Source organism: Salmo salar, chromosome 19 (genome assembly GCF_965601325.2).
Source record: "Salmo salar chromosome 19, fSalSal1, whole genome shotgun sequence".
NCBI classification, from domain to species: domain Eukaryota; kingdom Metazoa; phylum Chordata; class Actinopteri; order Salmoniformes; family Salmonidae; genus Salmo; species Salmo salar.
The window spans coordinates 79,656,397-79,672,440 of NC_138309.1; the positions used below are offsets into that span (position 1 = coordinate 79,656,397).

The 16,044-nt window shown below is 42.2% G+C and overlaps 1 protein-coding gene across 5 annotated transcripts in view; it reads left to right on the plus strand.

Moving 5' to 3' along the window:
* Window positions 1–16,044, plus strand: part of LOC106579653 (lethal(3)malignant brain tumor-like protein 4) — a 132,489-nt gene that overhangs the window by 39,662 nt on the left and 76,783 nt on the right. For all 5 annotated transcript variants that reach the window (XM_014159770.3, XM_014159775.3, XM_014159773.3 and 2 more), the window contains exons 11-14: window positions 6,098–6,183; window positions 8,031–8,141; window positions 12,157–12,271; window positions 14,327–14,438. In XM_014159770.3, the coding sequence (XP_014015245.2) occupies window positions 6,098–6,183; window positions 8,031–8,141; window positions 12,157–12,271; window positions 14,327–14,438 (424 nt within the window). The remainder of the gene's footprint in view (window positions 1–6,097; window positions 6,184–8,030; window positions 8,142–12,156; window positions 12,272–14,326; window positions 14,439–16,044) is intronic.

The window sequence follows — 16,044 nt, forward strand, 5'->3', positions numbered from 1 at the left end:
TGCGGCCCCCCAAAGAAATGCCACTCCACACCATGACTGACCCACCGCCAAACTGGTCATGCTGGAGGATGTTGCAGGCAGCAGAACGTTCTCCACGGCGTCTCCAGACTCTGTCACGTGCTCAGTGTGAACCTGCTTTCATCTGTGAAGAGCACAGGGCGCCAGTGGCGAATTTGCCAATCTTGGTGTTCTCTGGCAAATGCCAAACGTCCTGCACGGTGTTGGGCTGTAAGCACAACCCCCACCTGTGGACGTCGGGCCCTCATACCACCCTCATGGAGTCTGTTTCTGACCGTTTGAGAAGACACGTGCACATTTGTGGCCTGCTGGAGGTCATTTTGCAGGGCTCTGGCAGTGCTCCTCCTGCTCCTCCTTGCACAAAGGCGGAGGTAGCGGTCCTGCTGCTGGGTTGTTGCCCTCCTACGGCCTCCTCCACGTCTCCTGATGTACTGGCCTGTCTCCTGGTAGCGCCTCCATGCTCTGGACACTATGCTGACAGATACAGCAAACCTTCTTGCCACAGCTCGCATTGATGTGCCATCCTGGATGAGCTGCACTACCTGAGCCACTTGTGTGGGTTGTCGACTCCGTCTCATGCTACCACTAGAGTGAAAGCACCGGCAGCATTCAAAAGTGACCAAAACATCTGCCAGGAAGCATAGGAACTGAGAAGTGGTCTGTGGTCCCCACCTGCAGAACCACTCCTTTATTGGGGGTGTCTTGCTAATTGCCTATAATTTCCACCTGTTGTCTATTCCATTTGCAAAACAGCATGTGAAATTTATTGTCAATCAGTGTTGCTTCCTAAGTGGACAGTTTGATTTCACAGAAGTGTGATTGACTTGGAGTTGCATTGTGTTGTTTAAGTGTTCCCTTTTATTTTTTTGAGCAGTGTATATACACACACTACCGTTCAAAAGTTTGGGTCACTTAGACATGTTCTTGTTTTTGAAAGAAAAACACTTTTTTTGTCAATTTTTTAAATAACATCAAATAGATCAGAAATGCAGTGTTGTCATGCTCTGACCTAGGAGAGCTGTCTTTTCTCTGTTTAGTTTGGTCAGGGTGTGATAGGTGGGTGGGCATTCTATGTTTTGTTTTTCTATGTTTTCGTGGGTAGTTGTTTTCTGTTTCGTTTAAGTACCTGACAGAACTGTCGGCTGTCATTTAGTTTATTTTGTAAAGTGTTGGATTTTTTTTCATTAAACTTCAAGATGAGCACTCAACACGCTGGGCCTTGGTCCCCTTTATATGACGCCCGTTACAAGTGTACACATTGTTAATGTTGTAAATGACTATTGTAGTAGGAAACGGCTGATTTAACATTTTTTTTACATAGGCGTACAGAGGCCCATTATCAGCAACTATCACTCGTGTTCCAATGGCATGTTGTGTTAGCCTTTTAAAATTATAAACTTGGATTTGCTATTTGATCATTATAAAACCCTTTTGCAATTATGTTAGCACAGTTGGAAACGTGTGCTGATTTAAAGAAGCAATAAAACTGGCCTTTAGACTAGTTAGACTAGAGCATCAGCATTTGTGGGTTTGATTACAGGCTCAAAATGTCCAGAAACAAAGAACTTTCTTCTGAAACTCGCCAGTCTATTCTTGTTCTGAGAAATGAAGGCTATTCCATGTGAGAAATTGCGACGAAACTGAAAATCCCGTACACCGCTGTGTACTACTCCCTTCACAGAACAGCGCAAACTGGCACTAACCAGAATAGAAAGAGGAGTGGAAGGCCCTGGTGTACAACTGAACAAGAAGACAAGTACATTAGTGTCTAGTTTGAGAAACAGACCCCTCACAAGTCCTCAACTGGCAGCTTCATTAAATAGTACCTGCTAAACACCAGTCTCAATGTCAACAGTGAAGAGGCGACTCCGGGATGCTGGCCTTCTAGGCAGAGTTGCAAAGAAAAAGCCATATCTCAGACTGGCCAATAAAAAGAAAAGATTAAGATGGGCAAAAGAACACAGACACTAGACAGAGGAAGATTGGAAAAAAGTGTTATGGACAGACAAATCTAAGTTTGAGGTGTTCGGGTCACAAAGAACATCATTCGTGAGACACAGAAAAAATGAAAAGATGCTGGAGCAGTGCTTGATGCCATCTGTCAAGCATGGTGGAGGCAATGTGATGGTCTGGGGGTGCTTTGGTGGTGATAAAGTGATAGATTTGTACAGGGTAAAAGGGATCTTGAAGAAGGAAGACTATCACTCCTTTTTGCAACGCCATGACATACCCTGTGGACGGCGCTGAATTGGAGCCAATTTCCTCATACAAAAGGACAATGACCCAAAGAAAAGCTCCAAACTATGCAAGAACAATTTAGGGAAGAAGCAGTCAGCTGGTATTCTGTCTATAATGGAGTGGCCAGCACATTCACCGGATCTCAACCCTATTGAACTGTTGTGGGAGCAGCTTGACCGTATGGTACGTAAGAAGTGCCCATCAAGCCAGTCCAACATGTGGGAGGTGCTTCAGGAAGTATAGAGTGAAATCTCTTCAGATTACCTCAACAAATTGACAACTAGAATGCCAAAGGTCTGCAAGGCTGTAATTGCTGCAAATGGAGGATTCTTTGACAAAAGCAAAGTTTGAAGGACACGATTATTATTTAAATGAAAAATTATTATTTATAACCTTGTCAACGTCTTGACTATATTTCCTATTCATTTAGAAACTCATTTCATGTATGTTTTCATGGAAAACAAGGACATTTCTAAATGACCCCAAACTTTTGAACGGTAGTGTATATATGTTAAATTAAAGATGTGGGTTTTTGAGCCAACAATGAGGGATGCTGCACACTTGAGCAGACCTGGATCCAAATGGTCGGCCCCTGTAGATTTCTTAATCTCTAATGCCAACAACACATCAAGGACTTAATTTTCTGTGAATTGCCAAAAGGAAAATCCCTGACGGACATTTTCAAAATGATTCAGTAAAATTCCCCCATCAACATCCAGTATGTTGTCAAAGTAAGTAGGTTTTTGACTTCTTTTCAAGAGAAATAAAGAAATACAGAAAGAAAATGTTGATTTCAATTAATTAATGATATCAATGTTATCAGTAATAGGGCCAGACTCTACATTCATTTGTAAGGGAAGAGTAGAGGAAGTGCAACCCTTTAATGATTTCAGTTTTCCAGAAGTTATATGTATTTCCTGTACAGTCAGCTAGAGTGTTAATATAATAATCAGATTCAGCTTTTCGAACAAGTTTTACACAGATTTCTCAATTCTCGGAAAGATTGCCAGTCCCAGCAGGAGTCGGTACTTTTAGCCATGATAATCTGCAATGTTGTTAAAAACATAAATAAAGTGAATTTAGAGCCATTTCAGAATCCGGTATATCTAAGATACCATTAAGATCGCAATGGTAAAAAAGCTTGTTCACAATTTTGTTTTACATTTTCTCCTTGTAATAATGCATGGTTTTGCCTTAGGAGTCCAAACATATCTAATGCAGACAATAGAAAAGTGATCACTAATATCCAGGGAGAAGACACCATTAGCCACAAATTTCACTGGCATATTTCTAAACATATGGTCAATTTAATGTTGATTTATTAGAATCCCTCAGATTTGGATGTGTGGGTTTGGTAATCAACGGAGAGAGGTTTAGGTTATTACAAAAATCCTTTAAACAGACTGAGTCTTGGGTTCCCCAGGACAGGTTAAAGTCACCTACGACAAATATCTCAGAAGTAGAAAAATAAGCTATTAAGTCAGTGAGACTAGTTAACAACTAATTAACTAGGTTACTCGGGGCGGCAGGTAGCTTAGTGGGTAGAGCGTTGGGCCAGTAACCCGAAAGGTTGCTGGATTGAATCCCTGAGCTGACTAGGTAAAAATGTGTCGTTCTGCCCCTGAACAAGGCAGGGAACCCACTGTTCCCCGGTAGGCCGTCATTGTAAATAAGAATTTGTTCTTAACTGACTTTCCTAGTTAAATAAAACAAACATTTATTTGTGGAGGGAGGGTGGTAGACTCGCAGAACCAGTTACTTTCGAATTAGAACCTAGTTGTAAGACTTAGAGCTAGAAATTCTAATTGTTTAGGCTGACAAGGTAAAAATCTGTCGTTCTGCCCCTGATCAAGGCAGTTAAGCCACTGTTCCCTGGTCGCCGAAGACGTGGATGTCGATTTTTAAGGCAGCCCGCCGCACCTCTCTGATTCAGAGGGGTTGGGTTAAATGTGGAAGACGCATTCAGTTGTACTACTGACTAGGTATCCCCCTTTCCCTTGAAGGACACCAATAATAAGAAGAGACTTGCTTGGGCCAAGAAACACGAGCAATGGATATTAGTGTTGGAGATCTGTCTTTTGGTTTGATGAGTCCAAATTTGCGATTTTTGGTTCCAACCGCAATGTCTTTGTGAGACGCAGAGTAGGTGAACAGATGGTCTCCGCATGTGTGGTTCCCACCGTGAAGCATGGAGGAGGTGGTGTGATGGTGTGGGGTTGCTTTTCTGGCGACACTGTCTGTGATTTATTTAGAATTCAAGGCACACTTAACCAGCATGGCTACCACAGCATTCTGCAGCCATTCCATCTGGTTTGCGCTTAGTGGGACTATCATTTGTTTGTCAACAGGACAATGACCCAACACACCTCCAGGCTGTGTAAGGGCTATTTGACCAAGAAGGAGAGTGATGGAGTACTGCATCAGATGACCTGGCCTCCACAATCACCCGACTTGAACCCAATTGAGATGGTTTGGGATGAGTTGGACCGTAGAGTGAAGTAAAAGCAGCCAACAAGTGTTCAGCATATGTGGGAACTCCTTCAAGACTGTTGGAAAAGCATTCCAAGTGAAGCTGGTTGAGAGAATGCCAAGAGTGTGCAAAGCTGTCATCAAGGCAAAGGGTAGCTACTTTGAAGAATCTCAAATATATTTTGATTTGTGTTATTTCATAGTTTTGATGTCTTCACTATTATTCTACAATTGTAGATAATAGTAAAAATAAAGAAAATCCCTTGAATGAGTAGGTGTCCAAACTTTTGACTAGTACTAATATATATATAACCACACTCATGCCAAATTCGGCCCGCAGGCCGCCAGTTGGGGAACCCTGGGATACAACAACTTGCAGTCCCCCCAGGGCTGAAGTTGGGAACACCAACATGATGGCATCTGGGACAAAATGTTTTTTTTTTCTGGTATTGCCCTGAATGTTTTCATTTTTTCCTGTGAACTTCAGTTTTCACCAATGTTGTCTGTGACTCTCTTTGATTGCATCAAACATCAATATGAAGTGAATGTGTTCAAACCAAATTCCTTACTGTAACTTAATATGGACTCAGCATTGCTGACATACAGTATGATTCCTCAAGTGTTGTTCTTAGATCAGGTGAACAACTGCAGCTCTGGAACGTATTCCTATAGTCAAGGAAGAGACAGGTGTACTTACTAATATTATGTTATAACTTGCCCTGAGAATCTGTGAAGGTGAAAGTGCTCATTACCACATATATTGAACCATCTGTAGGCTCTTTACCAACAGATTTACTGCCAGACTTCCAGCTGCTTCTATGCACAGAACATATTTTGTCTTAATGTGTTATAAATTCTGCCATATTGCGAGTAGGAGGCCACTTTTAGTCTATTGAGATGCACCCATGCGTTTTCTCTTGATGTTTTACTAGAATGGAATATAGTTTTCCTCTCCTGTATTTGGCAGATTTAACAAGAACTACCAAGGCAGTGGCCGGTAGAACTAATCACTCACTAATGGCAGCCTCCCACAAGTCAACCTAGCTAAACATAATTTTCCTCCGCAACCAGGTGATATGTTTATTTATTTAACCTTTATTTAACTAGGCAAGTCAGTTAAGAACAAATTCTTATTTACAATGACGGCCTAGGAACCGTGGGTTAACTGCCTTGTTCAGGGGCAGAACGGTTGATTTTTACCTTGTCAGCTCGGGATTTTGTGTGTGTCACATTTTTACGTTTTCAAGCTCATTTGTCTTTTTAATTAGTTTGTCATGGCCGTTTATGGTCCAAGTTTGAAGTTGTTTGTGTGTGCATGTCCTTGCTCGATTCACCGTGTTTTAATCGGATTGTGTTTTGGATTATGTTCAAGGACACCCCAATCCAGAACACTTCCTGTGGGAGGAGTACTTAGAAGACAATGGTTCCACGGCAGTTCCAAGCCAGGCTTTCTGTATGGTAAGCACTAAGCACTAGGCACAGAACAGCTGGCTAGCTTTGTATCAGACAGCGCTTTGTGTGTGTGTGAGTGAGAGTCACGCGGCACCATTGTTGTTCCAAGGCTCTGCTGCAATCTAACGGCTTCTTTAGTGTTTCATAATGATATCCTTTATTGTCTAACAAAACTCCTGCAAACAATTGAAATTGAAGGCAGTTTTAATAATGGTTGTGGTTAGGTTCCTTTTCACAATAATGACACAAGTCATGTTTTCCTCAGTTTGACATCGGTTTGTCACTTTCTCTGACCTGGGCCCGTATCCACAAAGCATCTCAGAAAAGGTGCTAGGAAACCCGTTTTTAGACTAAAACAGCTCAGAGTAGGTTTTAGGATGATGTTAAGACAGGGCCCAGATAATCTCTGAGCCAGGAGTAAAATCAACTCAAAAGTCTCAGCTGGTAATCACGACCGTTTGAGGTACCGCAAAGGAAAGATAGTGATGACGCTCATTGACCTTGTTCGGTGGTTGTCCGAAGCATGCACAGCTGGCGACCCCTCATCGCGGTTGGTTATGTAACTGTACATCAAATGTTGCAATGTTAAAACGATTGATATAATTTTCAGCTGACATGATCACTTTGCCTACTCTTAATTCTTGGCATGTTGGCATGCATACTTTTTTTTTAAATATTTTTTTACCAATTCTGATGCTCCCGTTTTAACAACTCTAAATTGCTTTGGCATAGTTGGCATCAAATCACTTGCCGATAATGTTGCATAAAACATTTCAAAGGTCTATCCATTTTCATTGAACACAGTCAAAGGTAACATGGGCCCTAGATGGCTTCCGTTTACCAATTTATAGGCAGGCCCAATTAAGGCACATTTTTAAGAACAAGATATTGCTCTCCAAAGGGATAACTTCGAATAACATGATTTAGATTAATGAAATAATACAATTAAAAATACAATTATTTATTTGCCTATGTGGTTCTAAGTATTTAGGCATATCATGTGAAATAATTTTCAAATTCTCCAGGTTGTAGGTGTAGATTATTTATAGATGATGTTGCATGTAGGTGTAGATTATTTATAGATGCTGTTGCATGTAGGTGTAGATTATTTATAGATGCTGTTGCATGTAGGTGTAGATTATTTATAGATGCTGTTGCATGTAGGTGTAGATTATTTATAGATGCTGTTGCATGTAGGTGTAGATTATTTATAGATGCTGTTGCATGTAGGTGTAGATTATTTATAGATGCTGTTGCATGTAGTTGTAGATTATTTATAGATGAATCATATAGAAATATCAAAACATTCATGACACATGTGGCGCAGGAACCTTTTTCTCTTATCAAGACACTTGCACAACTCTTAACCGGTTAGGACAGCTCATGATGTGTCCTAAAATATCTGTTTACTTAGGCTGAAATGTTTCTTGCCTAGCCTTTATTTTTACATATAAGAGTAGGAGTAAAATTTCTCTCTTCTCAGTACTTACGACCAATTTTAGACTCTGAGACGATTTATGGATACGGCCCCTGTCATTCTCATTCAGAAACTCCCTGTGTCAAACTCAGACTTCCTCTCTGCCCTAAAGATCTCCACTGTCAACTTCCTCTTCCCTGCATGACATCTGCACAGCTCCACACAATTTCACACCCTCAAATCCTCTCCTCTGGCTGAGTTTCTGGCTGACGGGGCCTGTCCTCACCTCTGCTTTCATCCACTCGGCATGCTCTGCTTTCCTCTCTCAGAGAGCTGAGTACAGTGTGACTGACAGCCCTGTCCTGTCTTCCATCTCCACCCCTGCGGTATGTCGCTCTTGCTCCCTTCACTTCCTCCTTTCTCTTCCCCATCACAGAGAGCTCCTCACAGTTTCCCGGTGAACATGAAGCTGGAGGCGGTAGACAGGAGGAACCCCATGCTGGTCCGTGTGGCCACCGTCGCAGACACTGAAGACTACAGGGTCAAGGTGAGGGGGAGGAAGGTGAAGAGGTGGGGTAAGAGAGGGGACGATGGAGTGAGAGGGAAAGGATTGATAGTGAACCAAATTAAAGGATGATTGCGGGGGTGAGAGTAGGTGAGGGATGAGAGGAGGGCATGTGGAAAGAAGTAAGGGGATGGGGGGTGTTAGTCAGGGTGAGGAGGCCTGCTGAGTGACATGGCAGATGAAGCTGATCTGGCAGCTCCTACATCACATCTGTTCAGGACTGCGTCTCTGTGAAATGAGCAGGCTGGAGAGTCTGCAGAAGCCACTTGGTGGTGCTGCTCTTGTTAAACCACTAAGGCACATGCCTGATGTGTGTATTGGGTGTTTATACAGTTGATGATTGACAGAGCAGAGTGTCTCATTTCTCACCATATTTGTCCTATCACGTCACGCTGCTTAGTCAGTCTAGCAGAGGAATCCCCCAACGTGTCTCAGTGTGATTAAAAACCCCTAGAGTCGATTTCCGCTCCCCCTCAATCGACTGCGTCCGCCGACGTCGCATTTTCGCATCTGCGGTGAAAGGTGACAGAGCTAGATTGACATTTGTCAGACCATGAGACATCCCAAAAATTGGTCTTCTCACAACATCTATAGCGTCCGACCGGTTTGGCCTACAAACTATTATGACCCTCTATGGAAAGATGAGACGCTCACAAACATGATGGTGTTCTCCGTTTTGCTCTATGAAAAAGCGTCTTGGGACTCAGCTGAAGTCGGTACAGCCGTTCTGCCAACTTCTGTCTGTAGTGTCCCAACAGTTTGGGCTACACACTGTTGTTTTGCTCTAGAATGCTCACAGGCCTCAAGACTCGTCTGAAGGTCTGCCGGTACCAGTTAAAACTAATTATGGAAGTGTATATATGGAGACAGTTTAGTGGCAAAAATAAGGGGTCAAATACATGTACACATTTTTATTTTTTTAAATCCTTATGTTTCCTGATCTTTCTTATCTATCTGTTGTTCCATGTAGTGAATCTGTTATTCAGTGCATTTTTTATGGGTTAATAGCAGTAAGGCCAAATTAAATGTATACATTTTTTATTATTTAAAATAAAATACTTTTAAGGGGTCTTAAAATTCCAAATCAAATAGCTAAGTGATCCTTGTTATGACCTTAGAACAATTCCATGTAGTTTAATAGAACCCCTCTCCTTCGGCTTAGACTGTAGAGGGTTCATGATTATGTCATCAGACAGGCATCATTAACTCCTAGTGGCTTTAGCATGTGTCAAAGCAGTTTATGGACTGCATCGATTCTCCCCCACCCGGCCCCCAGTTAAAATGGCATCCGTCTTCACCGGAACCCTCTCGTCATCCGTCTTCACCGGAACCCTCTCGTCATCCGTTAGTGGTTGGTGCTACATAAGACATACAAGGATTTCTTTGTGTAGCTACTCTAGGGACACACACACACAGGGGTCAAGCCTGCTGGCTTCCCTGGTGGAACACTATAGCGCCACTGAACCATGGTTATGAGCTGCAGCTTGTCAGTACTATAACACCACTGAACCATGGTTATGAGCTGCAGCTTGTCAGTACTATAGCACCACTGAACCATGGTTATGAGCTGCTGCTTGTCAGTACTATAACACCACTGAACCATGGTTATGAGCTGCAGCTTGTCAGTACTATAACACCACTGAACCATGGTTATGAGCTGCTGCTTGTCAGTACTATAACACCACTGAACCATGGTTATGAGCTGCTGCTTGTCAGTACTATAACACCACTGAACCATGGTTATGAGCTGCAGCTTGTCAGTACTATAACACCACTGAACCATGGTTATGAGCTGCTGCTTGTCAGTACTATAACACCACTGTACCATGGTTATGAGCTGCTGCTTGTCAGTACTATAACACCACTGAACCATGGTTATGAGCTGCAGCTTGTCAGTACTATAACACCACTGAACCATGGTTATGAGCTGCAGCTTGTCGGTACTATAACACCACTGAACCATGGTTATGAGCTGCTGCTTGTCAGTACTATAACACCACTGTACCATGGTTATGAGCTGCAGCTTGTCAGTACTATAACACCACTGAACCATGGTTATGAGCTGCAGCTTGTCAGTACTATAACACCACTGAACCATGGTTATGAGCTGCAGCTTGTCAGTACTATAACACCACTGAACCATGGTTATGAGCTGCTGCTTGTCGGTACTATAACACCACTGAACCATGGTTATGAGCTGCTGCTTGTCAGTACTATAACACCACTGTACCATGGTTATGAGCTGCAGCTTGTCAGTACTATAACACCACTGAACCATGGTTATGAGCTGCAGCTTGTCAGTACTATAACACCACTGAACCATGCTTATGAGCTGCAGCTTGTCAGTACTATAACACCACTGAACCATGGTTATGAGCTGCTGCTTGTCAGCTGACAAGTCATCATGATTTGGATACAGAAATCTAAAAACACGGTGAGTTTTGAGAGGCATTGGTCAAAGCGCTGGTGATGTTAGTATAGATTAGGATTTTGGTGGAAACTTTAGTATTGCGCTGAAAGTTGCACTATGAGAGCCCTTGCCAGCTAATGAGGAAGATTCATTGATTAGCTTTAAGTAGCATAATGTATAATTCATACATCTTGAAATAAGGATGTGTAATCAAGGCCCTACTTCATAAACTTCAGTCTTATCTACCTTTGCTGTTTGAAGTATAGGCACCTGAGTTGCCTAACCCGTTCACAGGATTGGTTAACTCTTCAGGTTCCTAGGGTCTCCACCGACCTAGGTAAATCTGCTTTTAGTTTTAATGCACCGTATTGCTGGAACAAAATAAGTTTCATCTGGATGTTCTTGTGCTGTTCTGGCAATGTAAAGTATTGATTGGGGACTTATTTGTGGAGAAATGTAACCGGCTGATTTGTGATAATTTCATATAAGGAAATCAGTCAATTAAAGGTGCGGCCATGGGAGTGCATAAGCCCACCCACTTGGGAGACCTGCCCACCAACTGGGGAGCAAGGCCCAGCCAATCAGAATACAGACATAAATACTCCTCAGTTTCATCAGCTGTCCGGGTGGCTGGTCTCAGACGATCCTGCAGGTGAAGAAGCCGCATGTGGAGGTCCTGGACTGGCGTGTTTACATGTGGTCTGCGGTTGTGAGGCTGGCTGGACGTAATTCTCTAAAATGATGTTGGAGGTGTCTTATGGTAGAGAACATTCAATTCTCTGGCAACAGCTCGGGTGGACATTCCTTCAGTCAGCATGCCAATTGCACGCTCCCTCAAAACTTGAGACAAACTGCACATTTTAAAGTGGCCTTTTATTGTCCGCAGCACAAGGTGCATCTGTGTAATGATCATGCTGTTTAATCAGCTTCTTGATATGCCACACCTGTCAGGTGGCTGGATTATCTTGGCGAAGGAGAAATGCTCACTGACAGGGATGTAAACAAATTTGTGCCCAAAATATGAGAGAAATACTGTTTTTGTGCATGTGGGACATTTCTGGGATTTTTTATTTTATCTCATGAAACATGGGACCAACACTTTACATGTTGCGTTTTATATTGTTTTTCAGTATAGTTTGCATATAATGTTTATTTATGTTTTTATATATATATATAGACAGACAGACAGGGCACATTTGTAAAAGAGACCTATGTCGCAATATGTCGTCCCTGTTAAAATAAAGGTTAAATCAAACAATAAAAATAATCAGATCTTACACACCATATTTAATGTCATGCATTACATTGTAGTTTCAAAGAGTCCTCTACTAGGAGCAGGTACTGTATTTTGAACCAGCTCTATAATTGTTAAACTTGGTGTCCTAACATTTTTGATTACTACGGTTTCTAAATATTTCAAGTTTAGTCAATACAAATGTAATTTTACACATGGTCACAGCACACTTTATGAAGAACAATGATATACTAATGTGGTTGTTTCTTGTTTCTCTCTCTCTGTGTATTTCAATTTCTCTCGGTCTCTGTGTGTCTTATCTGTGTGTATGTCTTTCTCTCTGTATCAATCAGATCCATTTTGATGGCTGGCACGAGAAGTTTGACTTCTGGGTGGACTCTGACCTGCCGGACCTTCACCCTGTGGGCTGGTGTGCCCGGACAGGTCACCCCCTGGAACCCCCCCTCTGTGAGTTCACAACCCCTTTGTGTGTGTGTGTGCGCGTCAGTGAATGCAATGAGCTTGTGTTTTTATCTGTGTGTGTGTGTGTGTGTGTGTGTGTGTGTGTGTGTGTCTGTGTGTGTGCACATCTGCGAGTGTGGGCTCTTCACTAACCGTTCCACTTCCCAACACCCTCACCTACACACAAACCAGTAGACTCCATTCTTCTCAAAGACAATTCCATAGCCCATGTATTGATCCTGTCCCTTTCAGAGGTAAATCTCACTGACATTAGAGCACAGCTGATAGAAAACACTTTGCACCATTCTATCGCACAGGGATTTGTAGTGCGCTCCAAATCTTCATATACAGCCCGAAAACAAACTTTTATTCATTTCCAAGTAGTCCTTCGTTGTGATTGACAGGTTGGCACAGTGCATGAAATGTCTTGACCTTGAAAATGTCTTGACCTTCGAAGAATGCCATCTGTTTTTCTCTTTCAACATTGGCCGTGATTTGTTTTTCTTGACGTTTTACCGCTGACCAATTGTTTTTAGGGGTAAAAGGCTGCAACGGAAAACAATTTTAGAAATAAGGAACACAAGTCTAATCTTATTCCAAGTGGAGGACTCGTCTCCTTCAGAGACTGTAACAAATCACTTCAGTTCCCCCTTTTGGTAAACACGTCTGGGACGACCAATGAAATGTGTGTGCATGGGTATGCCAGGGAGAAAGAAGTCGTTTTATCTTGGCAACAGCAATACAGGCCATAAACCTGACTTGAATACCATAGATCTTATTTTGGTTTGTCTTAGAAGTTTGGTGGGTAATGTATTATGGCAAGATACATTTTGGATGTCGCTCTAGAGGTCTTAATCTCTTCATTTTGGAAATCTACCACATAAGCAGAGCCTTAAGGGCTATTTGTCTACCCTGACACACGAAATATGTATTGGTCTACCCCAGTTAACCCTCTGTAAGGCCTTTTCCATTCATTGTAACTCAATTTTAGTTACTCATCACGCATGGGTTAGATGTATATATGTATACCACTGACAGCAGTTGCTGACCCAAGTTAACCTACTACTTGCCTATTGGCTAAATCAAACAATGAAAATGTATTATGAAGCCAAGATCAATGATAGAAAGAATTGTGGGAAAAGACTTTGGAGTTCTTTTTTTAATGAAATTATTGTCAGAAAGACAAATTTAAACTCCATCTTTCATTGAATCAGATGACTTATTCATCACAAAACCATTTGATGTTGCAAGTTATTTGAATGATTACTTCATTGGCGAAATGGGCAAACTTAGGTGCACAATTGGCCTAGCGTCGTCCGGGTTAGGGAGAGTTTGGCCGGCAGGGATATCCTTGTCTCATCGCGGACTAGCGACTCTTGTGGCGGGCCGGGCGCCGTGCACGCTGACCAGGTCGCAAGGTGTACGGCGTTTCCTCCGACACATTGGTGCGGCTGGCTTCCGGGTTGGATGCGCGCTGTGTTAAGAAGCAGTGTGGCTTGGTTGGGTTGTGTTTCGGAGGACACATGGCTCTCGACCTTCGCCTCTCCCAAGTCCGTGCGGGAGTTGTAGCGATGAGACAAGACAGTAACTACTAACAATTGGATACAACGAAATTGGGGAGAAAAAGGGGGTACTTTTTTTAAACTAATGATGAAAAAAAGCTTTGTAAGTTAGAATTTTGTTAAGTTGGTGTGGGAGAGGTGGAATGATTATTGTTATTGATCAATAATAACAAACCTCCTGGCTTTGACAACTTAGATGGAAAGCTACTGATGGTATCTGACTCTAAAGCAAGCTGTTGGATATAATGGTGTATGACCAAATACAATGCTATTTCTCTGTAAACAAATTGACAACAGACTTTCAGCATGCTTCTAGAGAAGGGCACTCAATATGTACTGCACTGACACAAATGACTGATGATTGGTTGAAAGAAATTGATAATATGAAGATTGTGGGAGCTGTACTGTTAGATTTCAGTGCAGCTCCAAAAAATATGGAGCATTATCCTCAAATTAAGCAAGGCTTGTGATTGTTGGTTTTGTTTTTGTCCCCATGCAGCACATGCAGGATCTTCTGACCTTAAGAGCTCCGTGACCCAGGGAGTGTGTCCCACCCCAGGCTGCAGGGGCGTGGGCCACATCAAAGGGGCCAAATACACAGGACACCACAGGTAAAACAACTGTTGATGACAACACTGTCTGACACTATGGCCCGGTCCAGTAACAACCCCAATCTCCAAAGCACTTCATGGAGATCTGAAAGGGATGAGCAATGTGTTATTAGCTCCACCTTGGTTTCTGAAAGCAGGGTTCTACACTGACTTTTTACACTGGTGGCATTGGTGTTACCAACTTCTTCAGTTTGTGGCACCAGCACATGATTTGGTCGCCCAAAATATATATTTTTTTATAGTTGATAATGGCCTTGCCTATGGCCCATAATGTGCATGCATTTCATACAGAACCAGGCTAATATAACTAGCCATCTTTTAAATTAGCATGCCCTTGTCTTCTTACATTGATTTAGATATAGTTACTGGAACAGAAAAGAGACTATTAATATAATACCAGAACGATATCACGGGGGAGAAAAGAAAGTAAGCGGGGAGAAGTACTGATTTCCCCCAGTTCAGGTTTTCGCTCTCAATCACTTTTTTTAATAGAAAAACAAACAAAATTTGATGTTTTCAGTCCACAACAAAGCTTATTTACAGTTGTAAATATGTACCATATATATTATTATTTATATTATTGTCCCGTTCACTTCTCTTGACCTGCACTGGAGCTCGTACCTTAAGAATTTCACTGTACTCCGCAATTACATCTGTGACCCTGTGCATCTGACTAATAAATTCTCTGAACTAAACTATGTCAGGGTGCCATTTTGTTTGGCCTGGGATAAATTTAAGAAATGTATTTTATTTGCCCATTCCTCCTGACAGAGCTGGTGTAACTGAGTCAGGTTTGTAGGCCTCCTTGCTCGCACACGCTTTTTCAGTTCTGCCCACATATTTTCTATAGGATTGAGGTCAGGGCTTTGTGATGGCCACTCCAATACCTTGACTTTATTGTCCTTAATCCATTTTGCCACAACTTTGGAAGTATGCTTGGGGTCATTGTCCATTTGGAAGACCCATTTGCGACCAAGCTTTAAATTCCTGACTGGTGTCTTGAGATGTTGCTTCAATATATCCACATCATTTTCCTTCCTTATGATGCTATCTATTTTGTGAAGTGCACCAGTCCCTCCTGCAGCAAAGCACCCCACATAACATGATGCGGCACCCCCGTGCTTCACAGTTGCAATGGTTTTCTTCGGCTTGCAAGCGTCCCCCTTTTTCCTCCAAACATAATAATGGTCATTATGGCCAAACAGTTCTATTTTTGTTTCATCAGACCAGAGGACACTTCTCCAAAATGTACAATCTTTGTCCCCATGTACAGTTGCAAACCGTAGTGTCTTTTTTATGACGGTTTTTGAGCAGTGGCTTCTTCCTTGCTGAGCGGCCTTTCAGGTTATGTCAATATAGGATTCGTTTTACTGTGGATATAGATACTTTTGTACCTGTTTCTTCCAGCATCTTCACAAGGTCCTTTACTGCTGTTCTGGGATTGATTTGCACTTTTCGCACTAATATACCAATATACCCATCTGTAACACGGGCCCCAAAAACAATTCCCACCCCCAAAGATCTTCCTGTGGCCAAAGTGTTGAATACAAAGTGTTGACAGTGGTGAGTAAGAACTTTAAACATGAATTCAGTCATAAAAACAGCA